Here is a 26,804-nt window from a genome sequence, read left to right as displayed (position 1 = left end):
AGGGTTCATACGGAGCTTCCGTAAGTGATTGCAACACTAGGGAAAGATCCCAGGCCGGTGCCCGAAGGCGGCCCTTCTTAAGATCGTGCTGTTTGAAACCCTTGATAATACCCCGTATCACCGGCTCTTTGGAGAGACTGGTACCCATAGCAACGTCCCGTACCGTAGCAACGGACGAGACATAGTTAGCACTGGAACCCCCAGAGAGTTTCCGGGTCTCTCGCAAGTGAGACATGAAACGAGCAATATCCTGCACAGATACCTTATCTGGCGAATGAATGTGATGTTTACAACACCACTTCGTGAAAATAACCCAACGTGCATTATACACCTTCTGGGTAGAATCACGATGCATACTATTGTATGCCCGAGACGCCCGGCGAGAAAAACCTTTACTCCTCGGACGCTCGGTGACAACATCCACGCGTGCAGATTGAACTGCCCTGCGTTTGGATGAAGCTGACGGGTGTGAGGGTGGATCAAGAGATCCGGTCTCACAGGCAGTGGGAGTGGCGACTGCGTGACCTGGGTCAGCAAGTCGGGGTACCACGATCTGTTAGGCCACATGGGCGCGATCAGTAACATTCGACAGCGAACTCCTCGAAGCTGGCTTAGCATGTGTGGTATCAACGCTGTCGGCGGGTAAGCATAAGCGTCCAAGCCCGTCCAGTCTAACGCAAGAGCATCGTGATCGATGGCCCTCGGGTCCGGGACTGGTGATACAAACAACGGGAGTTGATTGTTGAACCGTATTGCGAACAGGTCGACCATCGGACGACCCAAACGTTCGCACAGCCACTGAAACACTACTGGGTTCAGCATCCACTCTGTGGGGCTCGGATCCTGAGGCCTCGATAGAGCATCGGCCAGTACGTTCCGCACACCTGGGATGTGACGGGCGCGTATCTGGCACGGGACACTGTCCACCAGAGCGTAAAACTCGAACGTGAGATCGAGTAGCGAGTGACCGTGGGTTCCCCCCAGTTTGTTCACATAGGACACTACCGTCGTGTTGTCGGTCGCCAGCATGAGCCGGGCGTCGACGAGACGATGCTTCCAGTGATTGACTGCGTTGATCACGGCCTTGAACTCGAGACAATTGATGTGAAGACCTAGTTCGTCTACGCACCACAGCCCCGAGCTCACCTCCCCCTCTAGATGGGCGCCCCAGCCCACTAGAGAGGCGTCTGTATACAGGTTCAACGTGGCCTGGTAGGGCCGCATAGAGACTCCTGATAAGACATTGTAAGGGAGCTTCCACCACTCCAGATGCGGTCTGAGCCGATCCGGGAGGGCGACGGTCGCACTGTTCACCTCCGTTGCTAACAACTGGATTAAAAAACGTTGCAGCGGACGGAGTTGGAGACGACCCCGTTCGGTGCAGTCCTGGGCTGATACAAGTAGCCCTAACAGCTGTTCCCAAAAGTGAAGAGTCTGTTGCACCGCTAAGACTTTGGCAATCATCGCCTGAATTTTGTGCCACCGGTCTGGGGGGACAAATAGGCGATGGGACACCGTGTTGAACCGACCTCCGATGAACTGCAAGTTCTGAGAAGGGGTTAACTTGCTCTTGGGGAGATTGACAATCCACCCCAATTGCTCCAAGAGCCGACGTGCGAAAACAAGATGGCGTGACAGGGTGTCCGTCATTCGATTTGCTACTAGCGAGTCGTCCAGGTACGCGAAGTACCGGACACCCCTCCGGTGGAGGAACCCCACTATGGGGGTGGTTAACCGGGTGAACAGCCAGGGAGCGGATGAAAGACCGTATGGGAGTACAACCCACTCGTAGTGCCTGCCTTGAAAGACAAACCTGAGATACTTGTGATGATCCGAGTGAATCGGAACATGCAGATAAGCATCCTTCAAGTCGATCGAAGCTAGCCAGTCGGCCGGCATGATCAGTGCTTTCAGGTCCGTCAAGCTCAACATTCTGAACTTGGGCGGCTTGCGCAGGTAGAACTCGTTGAACGATTTCAAGTTGTGAATCATTCTGAGTTCGGCACTGTCCTTCTTGGGAACGAGAAATATCCTGGAGTAAAACCCCGGTGTTATTTCTGGTAGAGCTAACTCCCGAACTGCCCTCTTCTCCACCAACCTGCCGATGGCATCGGCGAGGAAGGGAAGATCGGTTTCCGAATAGAAACCTGCCGACGGGGCAACGGTGAGCGGCGGATTCGCTTTGAGATCGAGCCGATAGCCGTACCGAATCGTGTTGACCACCCACGGGTCGTCGAACACTTGTTCCCAAATCTCCCAGTAAGTCTGGAGTCTGGCTCCCACTGGGGAAAGAGAGGGGGGCCGGACGGGCTGCGGCAGGCGCAACTGTCCAGGGCCAAGTGACTCGGGTTCGCCTACGGGCCAACCGAAGTTTGCGCTGTCGGCATACGAACCCCTCCAATGAGAGTCACCTGGAGGGGCCCTTGCCGTCCTTAGACGACTTGGGCTTCCCCCAGTTCCCCTTCTTCCCGCGAAAGGGCTGCTGAGAACCCTTACCGGAGCCCTCAGAGCGGGGCTTCTTCCCGGAGGAAGAAGAACCCGACCCCTTAGGCCTGCCGGACGCAGCATCCTGGGGCGCGCTCCGCTTCGGAGCGGCACCCAGGCGCCTATGCAAGGACCCCACAAGATCCAGTGTGTGCGGAGAGGCCTCGGCAGACACAGCGGCCTGTTGTTCCTTCAGAACCCCAGGGATCTTGTTATTAAACAGGGTCCGAGCAGACCAAGGCTGCGAAAGGAGCACCTCCTGATTGGCAGCGTCCAACCCTGAAGCAACCAGATACGACTGGCGCCGAAGAAAATGGCACATGCCGGAAACAAAGGCCGAAGCCCCGGCAACGTACTCCAGGGAAGCATTCAAACCGAGCAAGCAGTTGTAAATGCGCTGGTCTCGGTCCGTAGGAGAACCTTCGACTAGACTGGCCGCTGCAGCCAGGTATGTATCTCCGTGAGACATTGCCAGCATGGAGTGTTGAGCGAGGGTGTCCAGCTGTTGCAAGGTACCTTGTGGTACCGTGGCAACCGGTGGGGCACGGACCCCCAAACGCTCCACATGGGCTTCCGCAGAAGGACCAGCCTCGGGAAAGGCAAGGTCATGTACTGGGAAAGACCCTTTTCTCCACGACGGGGGAGGTAACGGGAGACCCCGACCGGAGGCAGCCGTGAAGGCCTTCTCTAAAGAAGGCTTAATCCCGCGCAGCAAGGTTGATGCCGGGAAAGCCTTGTCGGACGTCTCGTCGTATACCTCGGAGGAACCCACGGAACCGTGGATTCCCCGCGGTATCGGCAGGGGCTTTGGCATGTCCTCGAAGAGGTCATACACCATGGCCACGCAGTCCTTAACCGATAGCGGAAGCAACGGTTCGGGGGAAGGACCGGTAACCACGGTGGACCCCGCGGCCACCGAAGAGGCCGGGGACGGAACAGCCAGCGGCCTATCTTGCAATAAGGCCGCCAGCTTGGAGTCCACAAGTTTCGACAACAATGCGGCGACGGAATCCCCAGACAGCCCGAGGGCCGCAAGGGGATCCGCCGCAGCCGAGGAGGTGGTACCCGCATGGGGACCCCGACTGGACGAACCGGCCACCACAGGGGTGGAGACGGACTGTACGTACAGCCGGTACCGCTCAAACTCCGCAGGCCCCAGACCTTCGCACAGGGTGCACCGGGTGTCCCCATAAGGAACCCTGCACCACGGGCAATGATCGTGGGGATCCCGGGACGACAAAAACTTTCTGCACACCCCACAACTCCGAGGAGCAGGGGTAGAGGGGGTGGATCCATGTCAGACATTGATTGTTTGCAAATCTTCAAGGAACGCTTCAGCAGGAGAAAACACGTCTTGCTAAGCAGACGAAGGAGACAAGAGTGAAGGGTGTCACATGGCAGCTAGGTGGCTACGCACGTGCTGCATGAGGTAATTGAGATCTCTGTGGTGGATTTCGCTATAGCAGCAGTTGTGGGAGACAACAACCTCGGTATAACAGTGGTAACGTATTACTTAATGTAATGTACATATATATGTGCATATATATACAAAATGGTGTAATGATGCAATGAAAACCAATATATCACTTACTCGACTTCTGACGCGGTATCTGACGTATCGGTGGATTCTGATACACATCTTACGGCACGTCCACGTCCACGTCCACGTCCACGCGTGCCGCTCTGAACGTCTTCCACTTCATCTGGCAGGCTTAAGGGAGATACATAACACATTTATTGTATATCAATTTCATGCATTTAAGAGCTGTCAAAAATTCAGGACAGTAAAATGGTTCTTATGGACGTCGAAAGGGTTAAGACGTCTGACAATTGATCTTCCCACGAGGAGGAATGTAAATGCTGTCATGAAACGATTAGCTGATTGAATACTTCCTAATTAACAGCTGAGGGGGGGATGCTTAGAAATATTCTCGAGGAGAATTTTTGTTTGATTTTCTCGATCACATGTTACAACAGTGAATGTAAAATATAATAACTGTGGATGGTGGTTGTTGCAGTCCTTTCCACACGTATGGCCGCGTCGAAAGGGTTAAGACGTCTGACAATTGATCTTCCCACGAGGAGGAATGTAAATGCTGTCATGAAACGATAAGCTGACTGAATACTTCCTAATTAACAGCTGAGGGGGGGATGCTGAGAAATATTCTCGAGGAGAATTTTTGTTTGATTTTCTCGATCACATGTTACAACAGTGAATGTAAAATATAATAACCTGTGGATGGTGGTTGTTGCAGTCCTTTCCACACGTATGGCCGCAATGTCATCCCTCGCCATATCGCTAACTTCCTGCAGATGAGGTAATTACATGTATTTGTTTTACCACGTATGTACATTGTGTCTGCGAGATGCAAACAATATATTACTACTAAACAGCACGTGCACGTTACTTAGGAATTTAACGTGTGTTTTCCGACATATGCGTATTTCGCGTGTATTTTAAATTCATTTGTTCTGTTGTTAGATTATCGTAACTGACCATCCTAATGGAACAGTATGATGTATAATACATATCATGATTTACCAGTACAGCTGTATTTCATGTACTGCTATGCATGTTTACATAATATGTCATATGTTCCGTACTCGCGGTAATGTTGAGAATTTTTTTGGGGGTGGGGGTCACACAGTACATACGTATGTGAAAATACATACGTGCAAGTTCAGCAGATCACCAATGGCGTTGCTCGGCATACGGTCATCGGGCGCTTCTGTCACTGTTGTCGTGTTTACTTGTATGTCACTTGAAGACTTCAAGTGGTACAATCTTGCCTTCTTGTCAAATATGGGCAGACCCCCTTCGAACTTTTCCTAAACATCGCCTGAAAAGTCATGTGATCAATATAACCTTACAATCACAATCGATGGGTAACTGTATACATTAGAGATAGATGATGGATATATCACACAGATGTATAACCAAGCGTAGCTACCGCAACGCCCCATAAAAGCACAGTTTATTAGAGAATAAACTATAATTAATATCGCCAAATATTCAAGGAACGCTTCAGCAGTAGGTATACACGTCTTGCTACGCAGAGGAAGGAGACAAGAGTGAAGGGTGTCACATGGCAGCTAGGTGGCTACGCATGTGCTGCATGAGGTAATTGAGATCTCTGTGGTAGATTTCACTATAGCAGCAGTTGTGGGAGACAACAGCCTCTGTATAACAGTGGTAACGTATTACTTAATGTAATATGTTGTCACTACTTCAATGTAACGTCATTTACATTTGCGGTTTAAATCAAATATACTCATTGTGGACTGACGCATGTATTATAAGCACGAGTACAGAGTCAGTACCGATAGTGACGTCATTGTCTACGTTTACGTTCATATACTATTATTTGATGTAACATGCACCTGTGTATTAAATAAATATAAAACAGTGCAAATTACCTGATCCACAATATTTATTCTTCTTATATGCAGATGGGTTCTGCTCCGTTATAACAAGCAGAAAGTCAACAGGATCGAAGTCGGACGTGGTGTGTAGTTTTGTCAGTTGTCTTATAATGCTGGAAATCAGACGTCTCTTAGACTCTGCGGCGGATTTTTTGCACCTTGATAGACCCGGGAGCGAATATCCGGGTTTCAATTTAGCATGAAGGGGGTTCCTTGAAAGAATAGTGACTCTTTAGGAGAGTGGCCAAACCACAAAACATTTTCTTTAGATTCTTTCTCAATGTCATGGTAAACGTATAGTTACATAAAATAACTTACAAATCATGTAAAACTTTTATCGATTATCATGTTATTTAATCTATTTTCATATTCTTTAGTATAGTATCAATGATCATTTAACTTACATGGTGAACTGGGAAAACTGCAAGTTCGTTGGTGTTGGTTCTTGTCGGTGTCGAAAAACTGAAATAAATACAGCACGAATATTGTGATGAGTTCAGGGAAAAGTCGCAGATATGGTCAATGAGTTGTATGAGCTGAGATTTTGGGTTTAGATGGGTTGGACGTATATATATATATATATAAACATAAATGTTCCGCGTTTACGCACACTGACCATCTCTGATGAGTTTAGTGAGACAAGTATCCGTGTAAACGATTCACAGCTGATGTTGTTACCAGTGATCATTACTCGTCTTGATTGATAATTGCCCACCGTTGGACAATAAACAGGATGGCCTTTGACCAGGATGAGTTTCAGAGTTTCCACGGCACCGGACGTGCTCCTGACATTCGATCCCACAAATACACATCAATTTAAGTACATGGCATCAATTCACATAATTAGCAGTCCCTTATATCATTCATTTAATTGACGGGAGAAGCTGACTTAATGTATTTGTGTTTTCACACTTCGCCCAAGTGGCAATTTTGTGAAAACTGCATACTCTATGTACAACGTATACCATGTAGACGCCTGACACCTTTCTCCCTGTATTTTAATTCTTGAACCATGAATACAATAATCCGTAAAAATAGCATTTAGATTTCAAAATTATCATCAGATTATGTTTATTGTTGGTGCATGGTTTGGCGATTAAAGCTAAAGGGTCAACACAACAATGGAACACTTCGGGAAGCTAACTTAGAAGCGACTGGGAATCGGATTGTAGCGATTTTAACTTTCATCGTTCTGAAAGACATATCTCAGTCAACGCATTATGCTCTTGTGGCTATCCCACTGTAGATATACTGCATTTTTTCACGTGCCCTTAACTAAATTTTTTAAGAAGCGATTCGTTATTCTTTTTGAAAGGCTTCATGTAATAAGTTATTACTTTCATTGGCAACAAAAAGGGGAAAAAATGCTAAAACAGGACAAATTGAATTTCTACATGGAGGTAAGGGAATTGAATTGCCGTGTGGGCAAGAGGCCACCCTAACTGTATACCGCCGAAACTCGTTGGAGAGAGGTTTACACAAAAAACACATTTAGAATTTGGTGCACAAATTTGCGTTCACACCAAACAACGTGGATGAGAATCTTTAATAGATTTTTTTCCACGACAATTAGTACAACTCGCAAACATAAGTTACGCAATAATATACTAGAAGAAAAAGGGACTGGAATTTACTGCCATAAATAATAACTTATCGGCAAAATTTTGGAGCGAGTTGAAAGTGTATAAATGATTGAATATACGCAACTCAATGAACCGCCAAAGCTAGTAGTATTGAAAACAACATATGAAATATGTTATACATACGGGTGCAGGCTAAAACGGCACCTCAGCAAAACGTCATCAATTTATCTGGCGAAAACGGCACCTCTATTTTTAATAACGATAACGATTTTTGTAGTATATAGGGTTTATTTACATGGTATTTTATTAGTGATGTATTTACATTTCCTAATATAATGATACATTACTATATATTGATTATTGGTATTACTGGTGTAATAATTATTGGCGTTTGCAAGTTACAATGTAAGTTTAATATCATTTATTTGACTAAGGTAAAAAAAAATAAGATGCCGTTTTCGCTCGAGTCGAGGTGCCGTTTTGCTGAGGTGCCGTTTTGCTGAGGTGCCGTTTTCGCTATAACCCATACATACACAGCCGATAATTGTAAACAATTGACTACCTGTCAAGCAAACAATTGTAGCACAATTCAAAATGGCGGGGAACTCAAAGCACGTGGCAGGAAAACAAGACAATCTTTTTTTCTGGCTCAATACATCAAATACAACTTCACAACATGTTGAAAGTAATATGAAAAGAATACATCACCCATCACAGATGAATTTAGAATGGTAGACGAATTGGAAGGTCTAAATAAATCCAAAACCGAGAGCTCCGCTGGAACCGTCCTAGCTGTGTCGCGACAGGCAGTGATGTGAAGAGTTGACCTTTGGTCACGTGAGGTCACAGGGACAGCGACGGTGGTGTAAAAGTGGGAATGTGGAACGGGAGCCTTCACCCAAGGACCATCGCTGGTACGCTGTCCCGTTATTTTTGGCGCAAAGTAAGCAGTGAATGTAGTGAGTTCACAACACACTGAGAGGAACCAGTCTGCCAACAACACTTGTTTTCTTGTGCTGATGGTATGGGTTGGCAGTTGCCGAATCTACACCATCTTGAACAATCCTCTAGCTCTGGTTGGCTTGGTGGATCATCACATGGTCTGTAGCCATGGGAGGGGGGCGGTCGGGTTGCCTAGTGGTTAAAGTGTTCGCTCGTCACGCCGAAGACCTGGGTTCGATTCCCAACACGGGTACAATGTGTGAAGCCCATTTCTGGTGTCCCCCGCCTTGATATTGCTTGTATATTGCTAAAAGCGGCATAAAACCATACTTACTCACTCACTGTATCCATGGAGATAATCCTCAAAAGGTCCCTGGTCTCGGATCAGCAGCTCGGTCACTATTGTCTGGAGCTCTGTCATGTTCAAAGTTGCTGCAAAATCCTGGAAGATAATATAGTTAATTTGAGACAAGATAAAACAAATCCAAAAAATGAAGTTTAAATATCTTTCACACCAGAAACTAATTTACCTTAGTTTACATACAATAAGCTTGTTATGTATAAACTGTACATGTTTGTAATAAGGTACCTTAACGGCTTGATAATGTCACCATAGGTGGACCATCTGGTGCACGGACAGTCTGACGCGGAGTGGGCTACCTTGCTTGTACAATTTGTCTTCTCCGCGTCCTCTGCACCATTGGTTCCTCATCTTCACTGTCAAGCAACACATCAGTCTGTGAAAGAAATGTACAATAAATTACTTAGATATCATATCATTTTGCATTAAAGGAGGTGACATTTTGTTCAGTTCCTTCACTATTGTTCACTATTGTTCACATGGTTGAGATAAAAAAAAACTGTCAATAAAAATTACCAATTAGCAGTGATGAAATGCATTTTTCTAATTATTACCTCCAGCCAACCCTTGCAGCAGTTGCACCCTGCTTCTTTCTCTTCTGGGTAGAAATGGAGGAGTTGTGTTGAAGAGGGGTGTGGCTGGTGTTAACATCTACTTCCTGAAATAATATAAAGTATTTATTAGAATATTATTATTATATTATTATTATATTATTATTATTGTTATTAAGCTTGGAAAGTTGCCAGGAAAGGAATGTCAAACCAAATATTCAGAAATTATATTCATAATAATACAATATAACTTAACAACAAGCTCACTATCATAAATCATATAGTGTAAATAATAGTATTTAAATACCATGTCATTGTCCATGTGGAATTTAGGGTCAGGTCTCCTTCTGCCCTCCGTTTTCTGGTTTGTAAACTTCTTTCGGACAGATGAGGGTGGCATGCCACGCCTTTCTTCTGGGTGCCACTCATCTTTGCTGTCAAGCAGTACTGATTCCTAAAAAAAATAATTGATATTTGAGAATTATCAAACATGCCAATAAATACTGTTTCTATTTTTACTGTTCTCCTAAACTGATTGAACATGACATAAAAAAATACTTCACGATATGCTTATATTTTGTAGATAATGTGAATCGATCTTTATTTGTGCTTCATCTTGCTTTTGTGTAATTACTAAGGTACTCATTTCATTTACTGCGAGGAAAACATACATGTCACGTGATATAAACAGTAAAACAACATATAATTTAACTCTCGGGCGAACTGCAGGACTCCTTCCATCATCCATGTCCACGTCGATCATGAAAAGTTGTTTTGTTCACTAGACTTCTTTGCAGTGTTCTCCTGAGATGGTGTTCACTTTGTTTTAAAAGCAATATGTAAACAAACCTCTATTGTTGTCATGTCTGTTGAATTGACATCCTTTGTTCCCTTGAACCATCATGTGTTTCACACGTATTGAAGACCCCGAAGGAGTTGCAAGTTTGCTTGCATTTCTCCACAGTTTCAACTGAATCTGGTCTGCATCCTGCTCAATAATAAATGTTTTTCTAATAACAGTAGCAGTGGTTTCTGTTCCAGGAATTACCCTAATAGGAATAAAATCTTATATTAATATGCAATCTTTCAGAAGATATATGAATGCGATAGTATTCACACATAAATGTTATGTGAAGCATGGGTATCATGTCATGACACTTTCAGGAAAACTTACTCCTCGAAGCCAATGGCCTCAATGTTGCTGCAAACGGTTGTTACTTCTTCAGGTTGAATCGACAAGATGTTATGTCTGTTCCAACAGTATTTCAAAGAAACATTTGAAAAATTGTTTTATGTACGAGACCTCTTTGTTGTGTTTTCATGAGATGGCGTTGACTTTGTCTTTAAAGCAATCAGTTGTTCAATATGTAAACAAACCTGGATTGTTGTCATATCTGTTGAATATAGGTCTTTAATACCCCTAAACTGGCCAATGACCACGTGGTTTAGGAGTATAAAAGACCCTGGGGGAGTTGCAAGCTGCCTTGCACGCCTCCACAGTTTCAACTGTATTTGATGATGATCATCATCATTATCATCAGCCTGGCCAAGGATGACCGTTTTCAGCGTTGTGGTTGACTCCCTTGCAGGAATTACCTTCAAAGGAATAAAATCTGAGATTAATATTCAATCTTTCAGAAACATGATTATAGCCGTAGTGTTATTTTCTTTACTTTTGTGGGGTAATTGATTTGTTGACGATGGGGGTATGTTTGCTTCTAAAAATAGCAATTGTATGTTAGGATAAATGAGCAAGAAATATGTTAATTATTTTATAATCGGACAGACCTGAATAACTCTTCCAACCGAGGTCACCCGAGAGCCAAATGGCTCGGATCAGCATTCTGTGACAGTCTTTATTGGTGGGTCCAGATATTCTGTTACCACCTTATCATTGTACAGGAATTTTCGGCTTGATAAAATCTGCAATTATGAGTGTATAATTATAATTATAATATATATATTAATATATATATATATATATAAGGACAAATGCTACCGTTAGGCAATATTATGACATATTGCTACCTTTTGGCGACATTGCCATATATTACAAGCATACATAACTTAACTACTATGCTACAATTATAAATATTCAAAGTTGAAACATAAGTATTAAAAAAACACCTAACCTTTTAAATATAAACAAATAAAGAATATATTGGCTACCAAAGATCTCACAAGCCAGTATGCCCCTGCAAGAACTCTTCGACCAAATCAAGAATTCCTGCTGCCAGTTCCAAAATCAAAGTTAAAGACCTTCAGCATTGTACTCACTCCCTCTCACACTGAAACCAAAGCTAACACCCCAAGTCTGGGTGTAAAACACACATCTTTCAGTGCTATTCACATTATCTCTGCAGATACGGTTGATAAGCACCTACAGAGCAAACTGCATTCCTGCTATTTGTGTGCACTCGGGGCATGCCTGTGTGGTGTGGACATACAGTGCAATATAAATGGCCTTACTTTTTGTTTTTGACAAAGTTTGGGTTGGGTTGGGTTGTATTTACATCATGGGCATCGTCTTCCTGTTGATCCGCGATTGCACCCATGTCAGGTTGGCTTTGAATCCTAGACTCAGTCGCCAGAGGGGCATCACCTGATTTAAAATAATGATATAATTGACATCTTGAACACCTTTTACATCACTTGAGTGATTAAAATACAATCAAACTTCAACACACAGAAAAAGAAAGTACTGATGCTCACCATAGTTAATGATATACATTATAAGTACTGCCTAAAATGAAAGGTCTTTCACAAAGTCAAACCTAGTAGCTTTTGTTAGAATCAAAATGGCTTCTTCAAAATCATCATATACAATGTGCATTGTCTTTCATCACTTGTAAGTTCAGTGATCTTATTCAAAACCAGGTAAATTAATCATCCTTATTATTTACACCTTAGACTAGTTAAATGTCCTGCTACTAAGAAATGATAAACACTAGTCTGCCGGCTACAAAACATCTATGAAGTCAATGACTCATGTAAGCTATTCATATTTACCTTGATCAATGTGAAGTAGGTGTTTCCCAACTTTAGTAACTTCTTGAATTGGTAGAGGATACTGGTAGACACCTTCATTGACACTCTTGCTGTGACCCATATGTTTGTAGAAATATTCTCTCTCAGTGGTAGGAACTTCAAGTGAAGCATATATGGTACTTATTCTGTGTCTTTGTTTTGATGCTGTCAACAACTCTGGACGCTTCACACCAGCTGCATCACACATACTCCTAATAGCATCCCAACCTAGCACATGATATGCTGACTGCTGTGTCGTTGGAAAAACATAAGGATTTTCATCAAGAATCCCAACTTCCTTCCTCTTGTTTTTGTGTCGGTGCATTGTCCATTCTTACTGACAGTCTCTTGGGATCAGGGCTCACTTGCACAAAACGATCTTAGCACTAAGATGATCGTAGCATAGGCTTACAATAGTCTTAGCGCTAAGATCGTTTTGTGCAAGTTGTCCCAGGACTGGAACTAAATGGTTCCCTTTCCCAGCTTGGTATGCAACCATTATTTCACTGAAGAGCTTTTTCTCCCAGGTCTCCAACTGTTCCACTCTCGAGTCATCGATCCATCTCTTGGCAACTGCATCATCCCAATTTGTAACTTTTAGTCGTGATGGCTCACCACCCCGTCGTGCATTAAACAGAGTAATCCTGCAGCACACAGGATCTCGGAGAGGAACATATTCATTGCGCCCAATGAATTCATACTCTGACATCAATCTCTCAATTGTATTCAGAGTATAAACCCTCACGGTGATGGCTTCCTCTTCTCTTGCTTGCTGTTCTGGCATTCTAAGTCTTTCCTGTCTACTTTTATTGATTGAATAAGCTGCATGTCCAAATAAGATGTTTTGATTTAAATCTAGCAAATGAATAAATTTTTCTATTTCACTTGCTTTGGCATCTTCTTCGTCTCCAAATGAACGCAGCATGAGAATTCATTATTCTATCTCCTAAGCAATACTTGAGCCTCCCTTCAGTGGTGGTCACCTCCTCAACTGCTTGCTCCAAAATGTTAAAGTTTCGACGACGAAACAAGTCTTCCCCTGTCATGCCATGATGTGACTTGCCTCGGAATGCGACGAGTAATTTCGACAAAAGTCGCATATCATTCATTACCGATTTTCTAGTTTCCATCGTCTTTTCAATGTTAAGGTGTTTTTTAAAGAGAATTCTTCCAATAGCAACTATTGTAGGCTCAGTTTGGCATGTTTTGCCGACTTCATCAGGATGAAAATGAAGTAATACTTCTTTAGAAAATACATCTTGCTCCTTTGTTGTACTCTCCTTCAAATGCAGCATTTCAACTGGCACGGAACTGGGGCAAATGTGCTGTCCTTCATGCATAAGTCCTTGTGTCTATGGTAAAGACCCGGACTAAAGAATCCCTTACACAAGGAGCAGTAGACAAGATCTTTCTGTCCTTTTCTCTCTGCTTCAAATTCTGATTTATCTTCTCCTGACTGCGTTTTGTTAAATTCATAAATCTCACGCTTTCTGAAATTCTCAAATATTGTATTTCTTTCTTTTGAGTTTTGGGGAAATTTCATAGCCTCTGAAACTTCAGGAATGTCCTGATGCTGTTGGGATATGTGTCTTGATAATTGCGTTTGACCAATTTTGCAGAATGTGCATCTGCGTTCTGGCTTCCTGTATTTATCTGTGAAAGAAAGAATATAATGTAAAAAATAATGTATAAGACCTACAAGTCTTCGCCAACCTGCCATATAATGTTACTTTTACTATAAGTATAAGTATATACTATAAGTAACTACAACTTCAGACCGAGTAATAAGTGGTACATATATACTCTGAAAAAAAATAAATACGCAATACGGATATTTTTGGCAATAAAAGCAAAATAAGCCGACCAAGAGGTGCAAAATGAAGAGGTTTAAAGGGGCACTGATCTAACGCAATTCCCCGGACTGGTTGTTGCCTTTGTTATTGTTTTTTCCCCCGTGAGTACCCGGATGATACGCAACGCAACTGAGCGTGACCAGAGACTGGGCTACCGTCTGCAAGGACAGCTTAATAAACTTGGAGGCTGGAGGCAATATTTGTTTTACGCATTTTTGCATAAACACTGATTGGTTAACTGTGATCTATAAAGATTCCGACAAAGGGCGCATGTTAAATAATTTCTTCAGCCTAAACTAACAGACAAAAAGAACGGCGGAGCTCATCGGATGTCGTCATTTGGAAATACCCCAGATGGTAATAGTTTAATACTTAAAAACAGTATCCATGCAGTGAAACCATTTTCGGATTTCGGATTGCGTCGATAATACGATTAGTACTCCCTTGTTGTCATCCACGTTTTCTCGTATAACCCTACACTTGTGTATTTGTCGTCATTCACTTGATGCTCATTCAATGAATTTATTACAGGTACAATTAGTGGTAGCACCACTTAGATTACCTGACAAAGGTTCCCATTTGGCATTTATGGTGTCTGGGGTAATTATTCAATCTAAATCCAGGTTTGAAGTGAGGTGAAATGTGTGTTATGTAATATGCACGTGGCAGACCAGCAAGAGAATGATCAGTTGATTTACTTTTGTTGTTGTAAATCAACGGATCGTTCCTCGCCATCAAAGGATTAACAGAAAATACGTTGATTGATTAATCACTGTTATCTTGCACAGTGGATATGTCAAAAGTGAGTGTTTACATGTCTAGGTTTACTAAAACAGAGGGAATACACTCATATCATGGCGTGAAGAGCCGATGTCAAAACAACATACTTTGTTCAAAGGGTTAACTGATAATACGTTGATTGATTGATCACTGTTATCAATCACTAAATGGAATTTTTAGGAACCGTGGACGTTATGAAAATAGTTGTCACGTGGGCTTTCTCAGCCGACCCTTGAGACTTGACACCGATGTGAAACACCTGAAACAATCCAAGTGATCAGTTGAGAAACGAACACGGGTTATAATATCCCGAAACGATATATATCTTTTAAAATATTTGATTGTTACAGAGACACGTGACATCGAATAAGTTTCTTTGTACAGCTGCAGACGAGTTGGATATTGTTCCTTTGTGTGGATATTCACACAATATTCCTCGAACAAGGAAGCTGCCTAAAATTTATACACATAAATTTGGTAGGTTGTAATTATGGTATTTGCATTTTGTTTTCCTTCATTTGAACTGATTTGTTCTTGTTTCTCTACGTCTTGGTTGGGAAATTCTTCAATGCGCGATAGACGTTGTTTTCACAGGTCTTTTCCTTTGTAAGCGTGTATATATTACCATCAATTTGTAAAATGTGATTCTCTCAGGCAGTTTATAAAATGTGTAAATATTTCAGTCATTTTGACTAAAAAATCTGTCCAGATTGATTAAGACGATCAAAAGGGCCTAATAACATCACAACAGATTATTATGTAGGATTAGAAGCCAAACAACATAGAAATGTACTTTTCAACGTAACATTTTCAGTCTCTTGGTGATGACATTAAACATCAAAATGTTTGGAATTCGTTATCATGATAATACAGATGGAAATGTTTTTCAGTCACTTTGTAAAATAACTGAATATTTAGACGTTTAATAAATTTGTTACACATCTGGCAGTAAATACACACTATAAAAAAAAACAATGCTCAGGTGAAATATTTACTTTGTGTTGCAAGTCAAAATAGTGTAAACGAAAATCGCAAAATTACCACGCAAGTGACTTATCAAAACTTCGTCACCATTACCGATGCTACCCACAAAGATACCTACATTTTCTTATTATCTTGAAAACTGTATTTCATTTTGTGGATCAATGTGACCATACGCCCTTATTACTACTACCCATAAAAGTGACTAATGCGCTTACGAATGGCGCAGCAGAGGTCGCAAACTAGTCTAGATTTCTGCTTTACATCCGGGTACTCACTGGGGAAAAACAATAACAAAGGCAACAACCAGTCCCGGGGAATTGCGTTAGATCAGTGCCCCTTTAATGTGTTATAGTGTCAGTGACAGATCATTATATTTATCATATAATGGGTGGGTTTCTCGGCAGGATAAAGCCAACGGCTAAAAACGATATCCGTTGGGGTCATATGCGGATAGAGATGCAAATATCAAAGGTCAAGTAGGGACTACTTTCAGTGTTTTCAAAAAAACATGGCGTCGCCCTTGACAATCGGCCATCGAGTCAGAATTGACAATCGCGGATGTGGAGTCATTACTGGAATAATAGATCGAAGTTCAATTGAGAAGTCCTTCTTTGTTCTGATCGATGGGACAGATTACGAAGGACGACTAGAACGACATCGTTTAAGTACGATTCCATGTCCAATCCCACGTCCGATAATACGGATATCCGAGCAGACGAATACAAGGTTTTGTTAAGTTGTAAATGAGGATATCTATGAAATCATTGAGACAAACAAAAACAAAAACAAAAACACCGCTGAAAAAGACTTTGTTCACCATGAACCTTGTGGGTGAATTTCTTTCCTCTCAAAATGAACATAGGTCTATTGAGACCATCTCCCCATGTGAACTTTCACCTTACATATGCTAGTTTCTTGTTGGCATAACAAAGAAAGACGGCTCTGACCCCGAACCTTTAACCCTTCGGTCATACATATCAAGCATTGACAGATATTTGAAGCGAAAAGAATATGGGTGTACACTTTCCCACTCCCCAGATTACGGGAAGTTCTGAAATCTCGACAAATAGCTCTCAAAAAGAAAGGGAAAGGCAACTGTTATCCGACGAAGAAGTGAATAAACTTTGGGAAACGGGTCGGTTTGGCGCACACTCTCCCCATGCAATCATAAACACACTGTGGTTTCACAACACAGTCCACTTTGGCCTCAGGGGTGGGGACGAGCATCGATCCATGTGTTGGGGAGATGTGTTGTTGAAACGTGATTCAAACGGGTTGGAGTTTCTCACTTTCAATGAAAAACAAACCAAGACAAATCCAATTTGGTACAAATCCAAAGGATATCTTTGATGTTACTCCCAAAATGTGGGAAAATCTTGACGATCCTGATAGGTGTGTTGTTAAAATCTACAAGGTGTATGCAGCAAAACGTCCGCTTGATTATAATGAAGCAAATGATCCTTTTTAGGTTTCGACAAACACTCTTGGTCCAAATGCACGATATGGTGATTCCAACACATGGTTTCGTCGCCAACCGAATGGAGATAGAAAACTGTGTACACTTATGTAATCCATGAATGAGTCGGCAGCACTCGAAACATCCAAACGCCTCACAAACCACAGCGCAAGGAAATATCTGATTCAAAAACTGTCAGACTGCAACGTCCCTCCCAATCAAAACATGCAGCTTTTGGGGCACAAAAACATGCAGTCAATAAATAATTACAGTAAACTAAATGAACAGCAACATCATGACATCTCCCGAGTTCTGTCAGATACAACTAGACCCAGTTTCAGTTCATTCAATCCTGCCTTGTGCTATCCTGTCCCACCGATCGGCCGCGCCATGTGCGACTTCCAGAAGTCGGTCACAAAAACGAAATGTCATTTGAAGGTTAGTTTCAGAGAACCGATAAAAATTAAAATTTCGGATTTTGTTTTGAATTATCTGACCCAAGTCATTGAGAGACTTATCATAAAGCGATAATGAAAATATTGAAGGCTGAATTTACTGTCATTTACTGTGCAATTAATTATGTTATTTGTGCTGTTTGGAAGGAGTTGGTACATAATTTAATGTCACCTCTTTGAGTGTTTTTGGTGCAATTGTACTGCAAAAATGGATCGAAGCTTCCAGACAATATGACCTATTATCAACTGAAGTCAAACCTATTGAATATTTGAAATAGGTCTGTCAATATATGTAATGTCAGCAGATGTCATTTAGAAATAGACGAGTGGTATCATAAAGAAAGGTCACAAGTCATTTCTTTCTTATGAGATGTCAATACAGTCATGCCCCGCTTAAAAAGACTTCAGATATCCGGAAACCTCGGTTCCCGGACGATTTTCATTCAAAACGAAATAATTACTATATAAATTTACCCGTATATACAGTTTCCGGAACCGGATGGTCATTTTCATACACAAAACACTGAAATGCACACAAAATTGTCTCACTTACCCGGACAATACACTTCCGCTGGTGGTAATCCTTTGATTCGTGAGAAGTAATTTAACGATTGAACTCGGCAATGTCGGTCAGATCCATTTCATGAATGGGGGAGTTAAGTTGGGTATTTCTCACGTTGATTATCTGTACCTTTCGAGCCAATTCCGATTGTCATATTTCTCCCACTTTCAAATGCGATCGTTTGGCCTCTGCGTTTATCACCGTGGGCCCAGCTACATCTATGGGGAACCACTCATTAGAAAAAAAACCTGAAACAGTTCAATATACGAGGCCGTGTGGTTGCGAATCTCCAGAAATCACGTCACGATGAACAATGTTTCAGCGTGAAATAAACCACGCAACTGTCGGTATGCCGAGTTGTCGCGCTTAGTGACTGACCATTTGATATTTTGATGGGCAAAGGTGGTGTGGCGAGAAACGAAATTGTTCTAAAAATTCGTGAAAAAAAAATATGCTTCAGACTGTTGAAAAGAAAAATGATATTGCCTGCCTCAAATTTCATTGTTGCAACGTGTTCTTTAGAAAATACAGCCTCAGATTCAAATTAAAACATAGTTTTGTAGTTTCAAAAAATTCAAATCTCGATACAAAATCATAGCCCCCAGTCCCCACTTCCCCCGTCTCAATATCAAGCGGTCGGTTCCTTAGACATGAAAATATTTGAATCCATATTCGACTTGGTTACCTCAAGTGACATTAGCTCGTGGGTTTAAGACAAGTGGTAAAGACGTATTACGTCAGGTTTATCTCTTGCAGGAAGTTCATGCTGTAAGGTAATTTCAATCGCACAGCTCAGCCATATAAACAAATTGAAACAGCTGAGAATACAGTAATTTTATTTTATTTCCAAGCGTCAGATCCGGATCGTCGCCTCTTGACAGAGTCGTTCCCTTGTTGCCTTCGGGCACCCTCACCGTCATCCCTCGGCAGACCGTCACCCCCCGGCAGACCCTCGCCAACAGCCCCCGGCAGACACTCGCCCCGCCCGCAGCCCCCGGCAGACCTTCAACACTGAAATTAATATTGCCTCAGAGTTGTCGCCTCCGGGCACCCTCACCGTCATCCCTCGGCAGACCCTCGCCTTCGCCCGCAGCCCCCGGCAGACCCTCGCCCTCACCCTCACCCTCACCCCCGGCAGGCCTTCGCCCTCGCCCGCAGACCCCGGCAGACCCTCGCCCTCGCCCTCGCCCTCGCCTTCGCCTGCAGCCCCCGGCGGACCTTCAACTCTGAAATTTATATTGCCTCACTATAACAGTCTGTTACTAGTTGTGAATGACATTTCAATTTGATAAGCTTGATGTAGGATTAGTATTTTTACATGTAGAATGATACGCATTCAGAAATGTTGAAATATGATTGTAACAGTTCGGATTATTATTTAAGCTATTGTACAAAATTTAGATATTTGTTTCATCTTTCTTGTTACTTGCAATATTTCATAAAAATCATTTGAAATGCGAATATTATACTTAAATTGAAATTATTCTGCCCCCCCTAACTTCGAGATGGAAGATCCCATCTGGCATCTCTTTGCTTGGAAAGGCCTTGCCGATGACTTCGGCACTGCCCCGGTACGTCTTCCCGTTCATTAATATCATTGCGTTGTGTTTGTAATCAGATGGTGTAATAATTCGATAAAGATTTTTTTGGTTTTGTAAATATGAATGAACAAGTTAAGTATTTGTAATACTTTGGAAAAGATGAGTTTTATCTCAACCCTTTTTCCAAATTTATCCAGATACCTCATTTAGTGACAACGGTTCAGAATATGTGAAAATTGTTTCATGTAAGAGACTCTTTTGTAGTGTTTTCATGAGATGGCGTTGACTTTGTCTTTAAAGCAATCAGTTGTTCAATATGTAAACAAACCTGGAGTCTTGTCATATATGTAGAATTTAGGTTTTTAATACCCCTCAACTGGCCAATGACCACGTGGTTTAGGAGTATCAAAGACCCAGGAGGAGTTGCAGGCTGCCTTGCACTCCTCCACAGTTTCAACTGTTTTTGATGATCATCATCATCATTATCATCAGCCTGGCCAAGGATGACCGGTTTCAGCGTTGACTCCCTTGCAGGAATTACCTTCAAAGGAATAAAATCTGAGATTAATATGCAATCTTTCAGAAACATGATTAAAGCCGCAGTGTTATTTTCTTTACTTTTGTGGGGGTAATGGATTTGTTGACGATCGGGGTATGTTTGCTTCTAGGAATAGCAATAGTACGCTAGGATAAATGAGCAAGAAATATGTTAATTATTTTGTAATCGGACAGACCTGGATAACTCTTCCTACTGCGGTCACCTGAGAGCCAACTGGCTCGGATTTGCATTCTGAGACCATTATAATCGGTGGTTCGAGAAAGTTGGTAACCACCTTAACATCGTAATTAAATTTTCGGCTTGATAAAATCTGCAATTATGAGTGTATAATTATATTATATGTAATATATATTTATACATACACACGAGTGAAAACATCCGACACCAATGTACGACAGATAGGATTTTAGAGGATGCAAAGTATTGAACCATCCTATTGTATATAAATTTTCATCCTGTAAAACCCTGTCTTATTGTATAAAAACTGAGGGCAAACATAAGATGCAATAATGTTTGTTTGATATCCTGGGGTATTTCGTCCAGCTTCAATGTCTTTGAATTCAATAGTATGATCATGATGTGTCCTCTAGATGTAAGAATTTCTACTTTCACCCAATATCTTTTCTAAATCAGTATGTTTTGGATTAAATCAGGAAATTGTAAATTCAAAAGAAAAGTGGGAACAAATCTATTTTTTACTGGAATTTGTGATGCGAGTTGATGGCATCAGCGGTCATATGAGGTTTTGTTTTCAGTTATGTATATTTGAAATGACATCTGTATTCAACACGAGAAAAGACTTCCTGATGACATGTACGGTTACACAACCTGGCATGTCGCCATTTTTGTATTACAATATTTCACTTCAATCGATAACCATCAGTGATAATTATGATGCCAATAAGTGCATTATCTGGTGCACATCGCCTTATATACAGACTGTCGTCATGTTTCAGCAATATTCTATGAAACTAAGAAATGTTTCAGATATGAATTGTTATGTGATATAGAATCAGACCTGTGTTTCCTAAATGCCGTATCTCACCATGTATTTGAGGATGCTAGATAGAGGTTGACACAGAAACTAGGTCAACTCTTGCAGTCGGTACGTAAATGACATGCCATGGACAGTTGAGTCCGTATGTAAAGATTTATCATTGGACATGCTAGCATTGTCTTCCAAGGTACAATTACAAATCTCATTTGTCTAATCTTGCTGAAGGGAAGGTACTAATTGCTATTAAATTGCTATGGCAAGCCCGGGAGCGAGGACGAGGGTCTGCCGGGGCGTGAGGGTCTGCTGAGGGATGACGGTGAGGGTGCCCGGAGGCGACAACTCTGAGGCAATATTAATTTCAGTGCTGAGCGAGGGTGTCCAGCTGCTGCAAGGTAGCCTGCTTTACCGTAGCAGCCGGTGGGGCACTGACACCCAACGGCTCAACATGGGCCTCCGCGGTAGGACCAGCCTCGGGAAAGGCAAGGTCATGTACCGGGAATGAACCCTTTCTCCACGACGTCTGAGGCAACGGGAGACCCCGACCGGAGGCCACCGCGAAGGCTTTCTCCATGGAAGGCTTGATCCCACGCAACAAGGTTGATGCCGGGAAAGCCTCGTCGGAAGACTCCTCGAATACCTCGGCGGAACCCACAGAGCCGTGAATTCCCCGCTGTAGTGGCAGGGGCTTAGGCATGTCCTCAAAGAGGTCATATACCATAGCCACACGGTCCTTAACCGTTAGCGGGAGCAACGTTACGGTATAACAAGTGGTAACGTATTACTTAATGTAATTTAACAGAACACATGGCTATTTTCAGTTTACAACTGTACAATGTCATGTGCTTTCAAGAAATCATGTTTTTTTCGTATGTTTGTGATGGATATCACTGGTGAGGCAGCATTCGCTCACCTTTTTCGCGAACACATGTGTCATTATTTGATAGTGATTCATAAATACATTACATGTTCAGGATAGTCGGAATCTTACAATGGACTGAATTTGGCAGATATTTGCCATGAATATGGAAATACTTTGTCGCTTATTCCAATCTTTGTGTAGCTTTGTATATTGTGTGTGATAGAAGTTTAATGACAATTGATAATCTTCCTTTAACATTGTCACAAACATAATTTACTTACTTGCATCTTCTTCGAGAACCGTACTGTTCCGTCATCGGCAATAGTGGCATCTGTTGCCATGTTAAAAGTTTTGGAGTTCGGGAAGTTGGGAAAGCCGTCTGACATTCGGACTCGGGAGATCCGTCCAGGTGCTTCCCTGACTACAACATCTGCTTCCTTATAGCTATGTTTCCTCATCGGAGATGTGAGGAGGAAAATATGGACATTTTGTCCTTGCCTTGGGATGTAACAATTACAATGACAAATTTAATTTCTTTGATCGTAGAGTATTATGTTTGAGTGATTAAGTTGGGTTTAATGCTGCTTTTAACAATAAATATTCCAGTTATATCACAGCGTGTCAGTTTAATGTGGGAGGAAAGCCCAAAGTGATGCAGGTCTGAGGCGTTTACTACTTCGGTGAAACCCACGAGCACGGGCATGGTGCTGACAAACCTAGAAACATAGTCGGGGTGAACCGAGATTCGAACTCGCAATCATAAGTTTCTGGCGTGCCCAAGGGACGCAACTCTGCACAGCGAATTGCGGCGCCTAAGACGACTTTGCCACCCTTAGAACTTAATGCTTATAAGAAAACTTATTTTTATCAGTATGTCTATATAATCAATATGTTTCAATTAATGTCAATTAATCGTTTTAAAAGATAATTGCAACTGCTTTTGTCCATACTAATTTGTAATTAGTTTTGTGCATTGTTGCGTTCAGGTAAAAAATAAGCGAAAGTTACTTCATGTTCTGAAATAATGAAGGAATCATGTGAATCTGTCGATTCTAGTTCCATAAGGAACAGATTCAAGTAATTTCTCCGACTGAAGGCAGGTTATGGTCGATGTATAATGTCTAACTTTTCAAGACATATGAGTCAGTTGTACTTATTCAAATCATGCTCGGAATAAATTGAACCCGGAAGTCACTGACCAAACTGCCAGAATGGTTTTATGAAAAGATCGTCTTCAGTGGAATAATGTCCAAGTGTAAGCATGAAATGTAGGGTTTTCTTTTTATGCTCTCAGTGAAACAAGTCAACTGTATAAAGAATGTAACATAATTGGAAGTGTAATTTGAATGTTGAAGTTCCAGTTGTGATTGGCACAGACTTGGTGTATATACGAAATATATATTAGACAACAAAGATATATGAATAGAAGGACAGTAAATACACTTATTATACGTATGTCAAAATTATGTATTGATTTACAGATCAAATTCTTCAATACAATATTAATAGAAAGGTAGAGTAATGGTAAGGGTAATTAATTTCAGGAAAATAGAATAGCTACATCTGCATAGTATTGAATATAGATCTTTGTTGGAATGTGGGTTTTAAGATAATGGGTAGAAGGAGAAGCTTACATTTAAGAAACGTACAATATCTCCAAGATACAGATACTCTCACCTTTATACATGTATATTTATTTATATTTATATTTTGTAAGCAAACTTGTTTTAGGAGTTTCATTAGCTATTTATTTTATCCTTTTGAATCTGGTTAGGCTACGTAATTCAACAACAGACATGTTACAGTTAGTATGAGTCAAAACAGTGTCTGCATAATGTGTTTAATCCACCCAAGTTTTGCCATTCTTCAAAGTTCAATTTCTTCCAAAATATATTAAAATTTCATTAGCGTCTGCAACAATAATGTCAATTAATGTCTATATTCAGAGAATAAGGCATTATGTAGTAACTGGGTTGGAAGATGTTTGACATTTTTACGAATTTGATTTTTTTGTCGTGAGAGTCGTGACCAGTTTTCTCACTGCCAGGGGAGGTAATTACATTTATGCTTCATGTTGAGACTCGCATGAATTTGGTGACGCATGATTTACTGTAACAAACTGGGTGATATCACAATCGTTTTCGTGTCCTCTTTGAACCATCATGCAAACATAATTTGACTTCGGATTCCAGGTTCGGAACAACATACCTTCTTATGCATCTTCTGAGGAGTTGTTTCCATAGTACATGGAGGATACTGATGCTGTTAGATTGTGTCCAATGTAATGTTAACACCTGCACCCAATCAAATGTCTTTCTGAAATTCAAACAGAAGGAATTGATAATATGTAATTATAATCACAATTTGAATCTGTTAACTGGACTTAAATCAACAAATTACACCTCACCAACTGTACTTTAATCAACAAATTACTCCTCACCAACTGTACTTTAATCAACAAATTACACCTCACCAACTGGACTTAAATCAACAAATTACACCTCACCAACTAAATCAACAAATTACACCTCACCAACTATAACAAATTACACCTCACCAACTGTACTTTAATCAACAAATTACACCTCACCAACTGTACTTTAATCAACAAATTACACCTCACCAACTGTACTTTAATCAACAAATTACACCTCACCAACTGGACTTAAATCAACAAATTACACCTCACCAACTAAATCAACAAATTACACCTCACCAACTATAACAAATTACACCTCACCAACTGTACCGTATTTTCTTGTGTATAGTGCGCACTTTTTTTCGAAAAAACACAGCTGTGTAGAAGGGGGTGCGCATTATACACGAATTATGAGTTTGGATGGTTTTTTTCCCCCATGGAAAGACATTACCGTGAGCACGAAACAGCGGAAATACCATGTCAACAAATCCATACTGAAGTACGCAAAATAATTATTTAATTACACTGTCTGTCTATAAAAAGTGTTCTTTGTATTTCTGGACTTATGTTTGTAAGTTACTTTATTAATTTTATTCAAAATTTCTTATAATATTGTTTTTATTAATTTCGGCGAAATCGTGTGTGAAGCGATCGGAAGATCGCACAACTCACCGTTATTAACAGCAACCACGGTCAGAATACCGCTATTGACGCCTTGAAACGAACTTTAGTTGACAGAGAATGGATACATATATCATAAATGACATACTTTGACTCGTTAAAAGTCATATTTGTTTTTGTTTGACGATTCTATGTCAACATGAAATTCTCGCGCTCACGTGATCCCGTGCGCGTGAGCCTTGACGGTGACTGGTCAGACATGTTCCATGTAAAAAATAATACCCGGGAATAGCGACCAGCTGCTTCGCTTAGGGTTATTATTATTTTAAATATGTTTAGTAAAGGCTGCATTTAATTAAGAAAATAATGGAATATATTATTCCTGATAAATAAAATAGTTTCAGATACAATTGTTGCCGATCCTTGCATTAAAAATTAAATAAAGTTATATCATTGGGTGTGTCTTGACCGAATCACCGGTCGATTCCAAGAAAACGTGTGTACAGCTGATTGCTGTTTCCGGCTTAGTTTACGAGAAAATACACAAGGTAATCTTAATCCCTAGATATAAAACAATGCCTAGCAGAACAATCAATACTATTTAAACGGTAAATAAACATGTCTGGTGATTTTTTATCTCAAATTTCGAATTTGTACTGACGAAATTTCTCAGCACCCGTTCGTTTGCCGGACTTCGCTGAAAGGGTACGGTGTAAATTTTTTCTGCGCATAATATTCAAATTTCTTTTTTTCCAAAATATTGAACCCGCTAGAGGGGGGTGCGCATTATACATGGGTGCGCACTATACTCAAGAAAATACGGTACTTTAATCAACAAATTACACCTCACCAACTGTACTTTAATCAACAAATTACACCTCACCAACTGTACTTTAATCAACAAATTACACCTCACCAATTATAACAAATTACTCCTCACCAACTATAACAAATTACACCTCACATTTACTTCTTTGTCTTCTGCTGTAACTTGAATTACGTCTGACTTGTTGAATGATTCACTTTCTGTGAATGAAAAACCTTACCAATCAAAATCACTTCATTCATGATTGCTAAATGAGTATCAGCAATGTTTTTCATGAATGGAGTAAGCAAACGAAGCTATGACTATGTTAGTCTTCACAGGGACAAGATTACTTCTTGATCCCCTGTTTCTCTTACACATCGTTAATAATATTTCCAAAAGTTGAACAAATAATTGGTACTAAAATATATTCTAATTTACAAACTTATGGTAGCATGAAGTCCCAGATCAGACACCTCTGACAAATTCTAAGATTAGCCTCCAAGACAGGAACTCAATACATCATATCCTGCCACCGATTC

General features: G+C 41.2%; 2 protein-coding genes and 2 pseudogenes across 2 annotated transcripts; all 4 read right to left on the bottom strand.

The window, feature by feature from the left end:
- Window positions 1-2,407: 2,407 nt before the first annotated feature.
- On the bottom strand, window positions 2,408-3,322 carry LOC139456300 (uncharacterized). The gene has a single exon (XM_071237928.1). The coding sequence runs from the start codon at window positions 3,320-3,322 to the stop codon at window positions 2,408-2,410; it is 915 nt and encodes a 304-aa protein (XP_071094029.1).
- Window positions 3,323-4,124: 802 nt separating this feature from the next.
- LOC139454916 (uncharacterized) lies at window positions 4,125-10,264 on the bottom strand (annotated as a pseudogene).
- A 250-nt stretch (window positions 10,265-10,514) lies between these two features.
- On the bottom strand, window positions 10,515-20,208 carry LOC139454914 (uncharacterized; annotated as a pseudogene).
- Window positions 20,209-20,243: 35 nt separating this feature from the next.
- On the bottom strand, window positions 20,244-24,658 carry LOC139454913 (uncharacterized). The gene is made up of 4 exons (XM_071236517.1): window positions 24,636-24,658; window positions 22,699-22,915; window positions 20,737-20,871; window positions 20,244-20,543 (listed from the first exon to the last, which is right to left on the bottom strand). Exons 1-4 carry the CDS (start codon window positions 24,656-24,658, stop codon window positions 20,244-20,246), a joined length of 675 nt encoding a protein of 224 aa, XP_071092618.1.
- Between the last annotated feature and the right edge of the window lie 2,146 nt (window positions 24,659-26,804).

The sequence above is a fragment of the Haliotis cracherodii genome, unplaced genomic scaffold (genome assembly GCF_022045235.1).
Source record: "Haliotis cracherodii isolate W230 unplaced genomic scaffold, xgHalCrac1.p SCAF_11, whole genome shotgun sequence".
Taxonomy (NCBI): Eukaryota; Metazoa; Mollusca; class Gastropoda; order Lepetellida; family Haliotidae; genus Haliotis; species Haliotis cracherodii.
The sequence above is the reverse complement of the archived record's forward strand: the minus strand, read 5'-3'. Positions and strand labels throughout refer to the sequence as shown.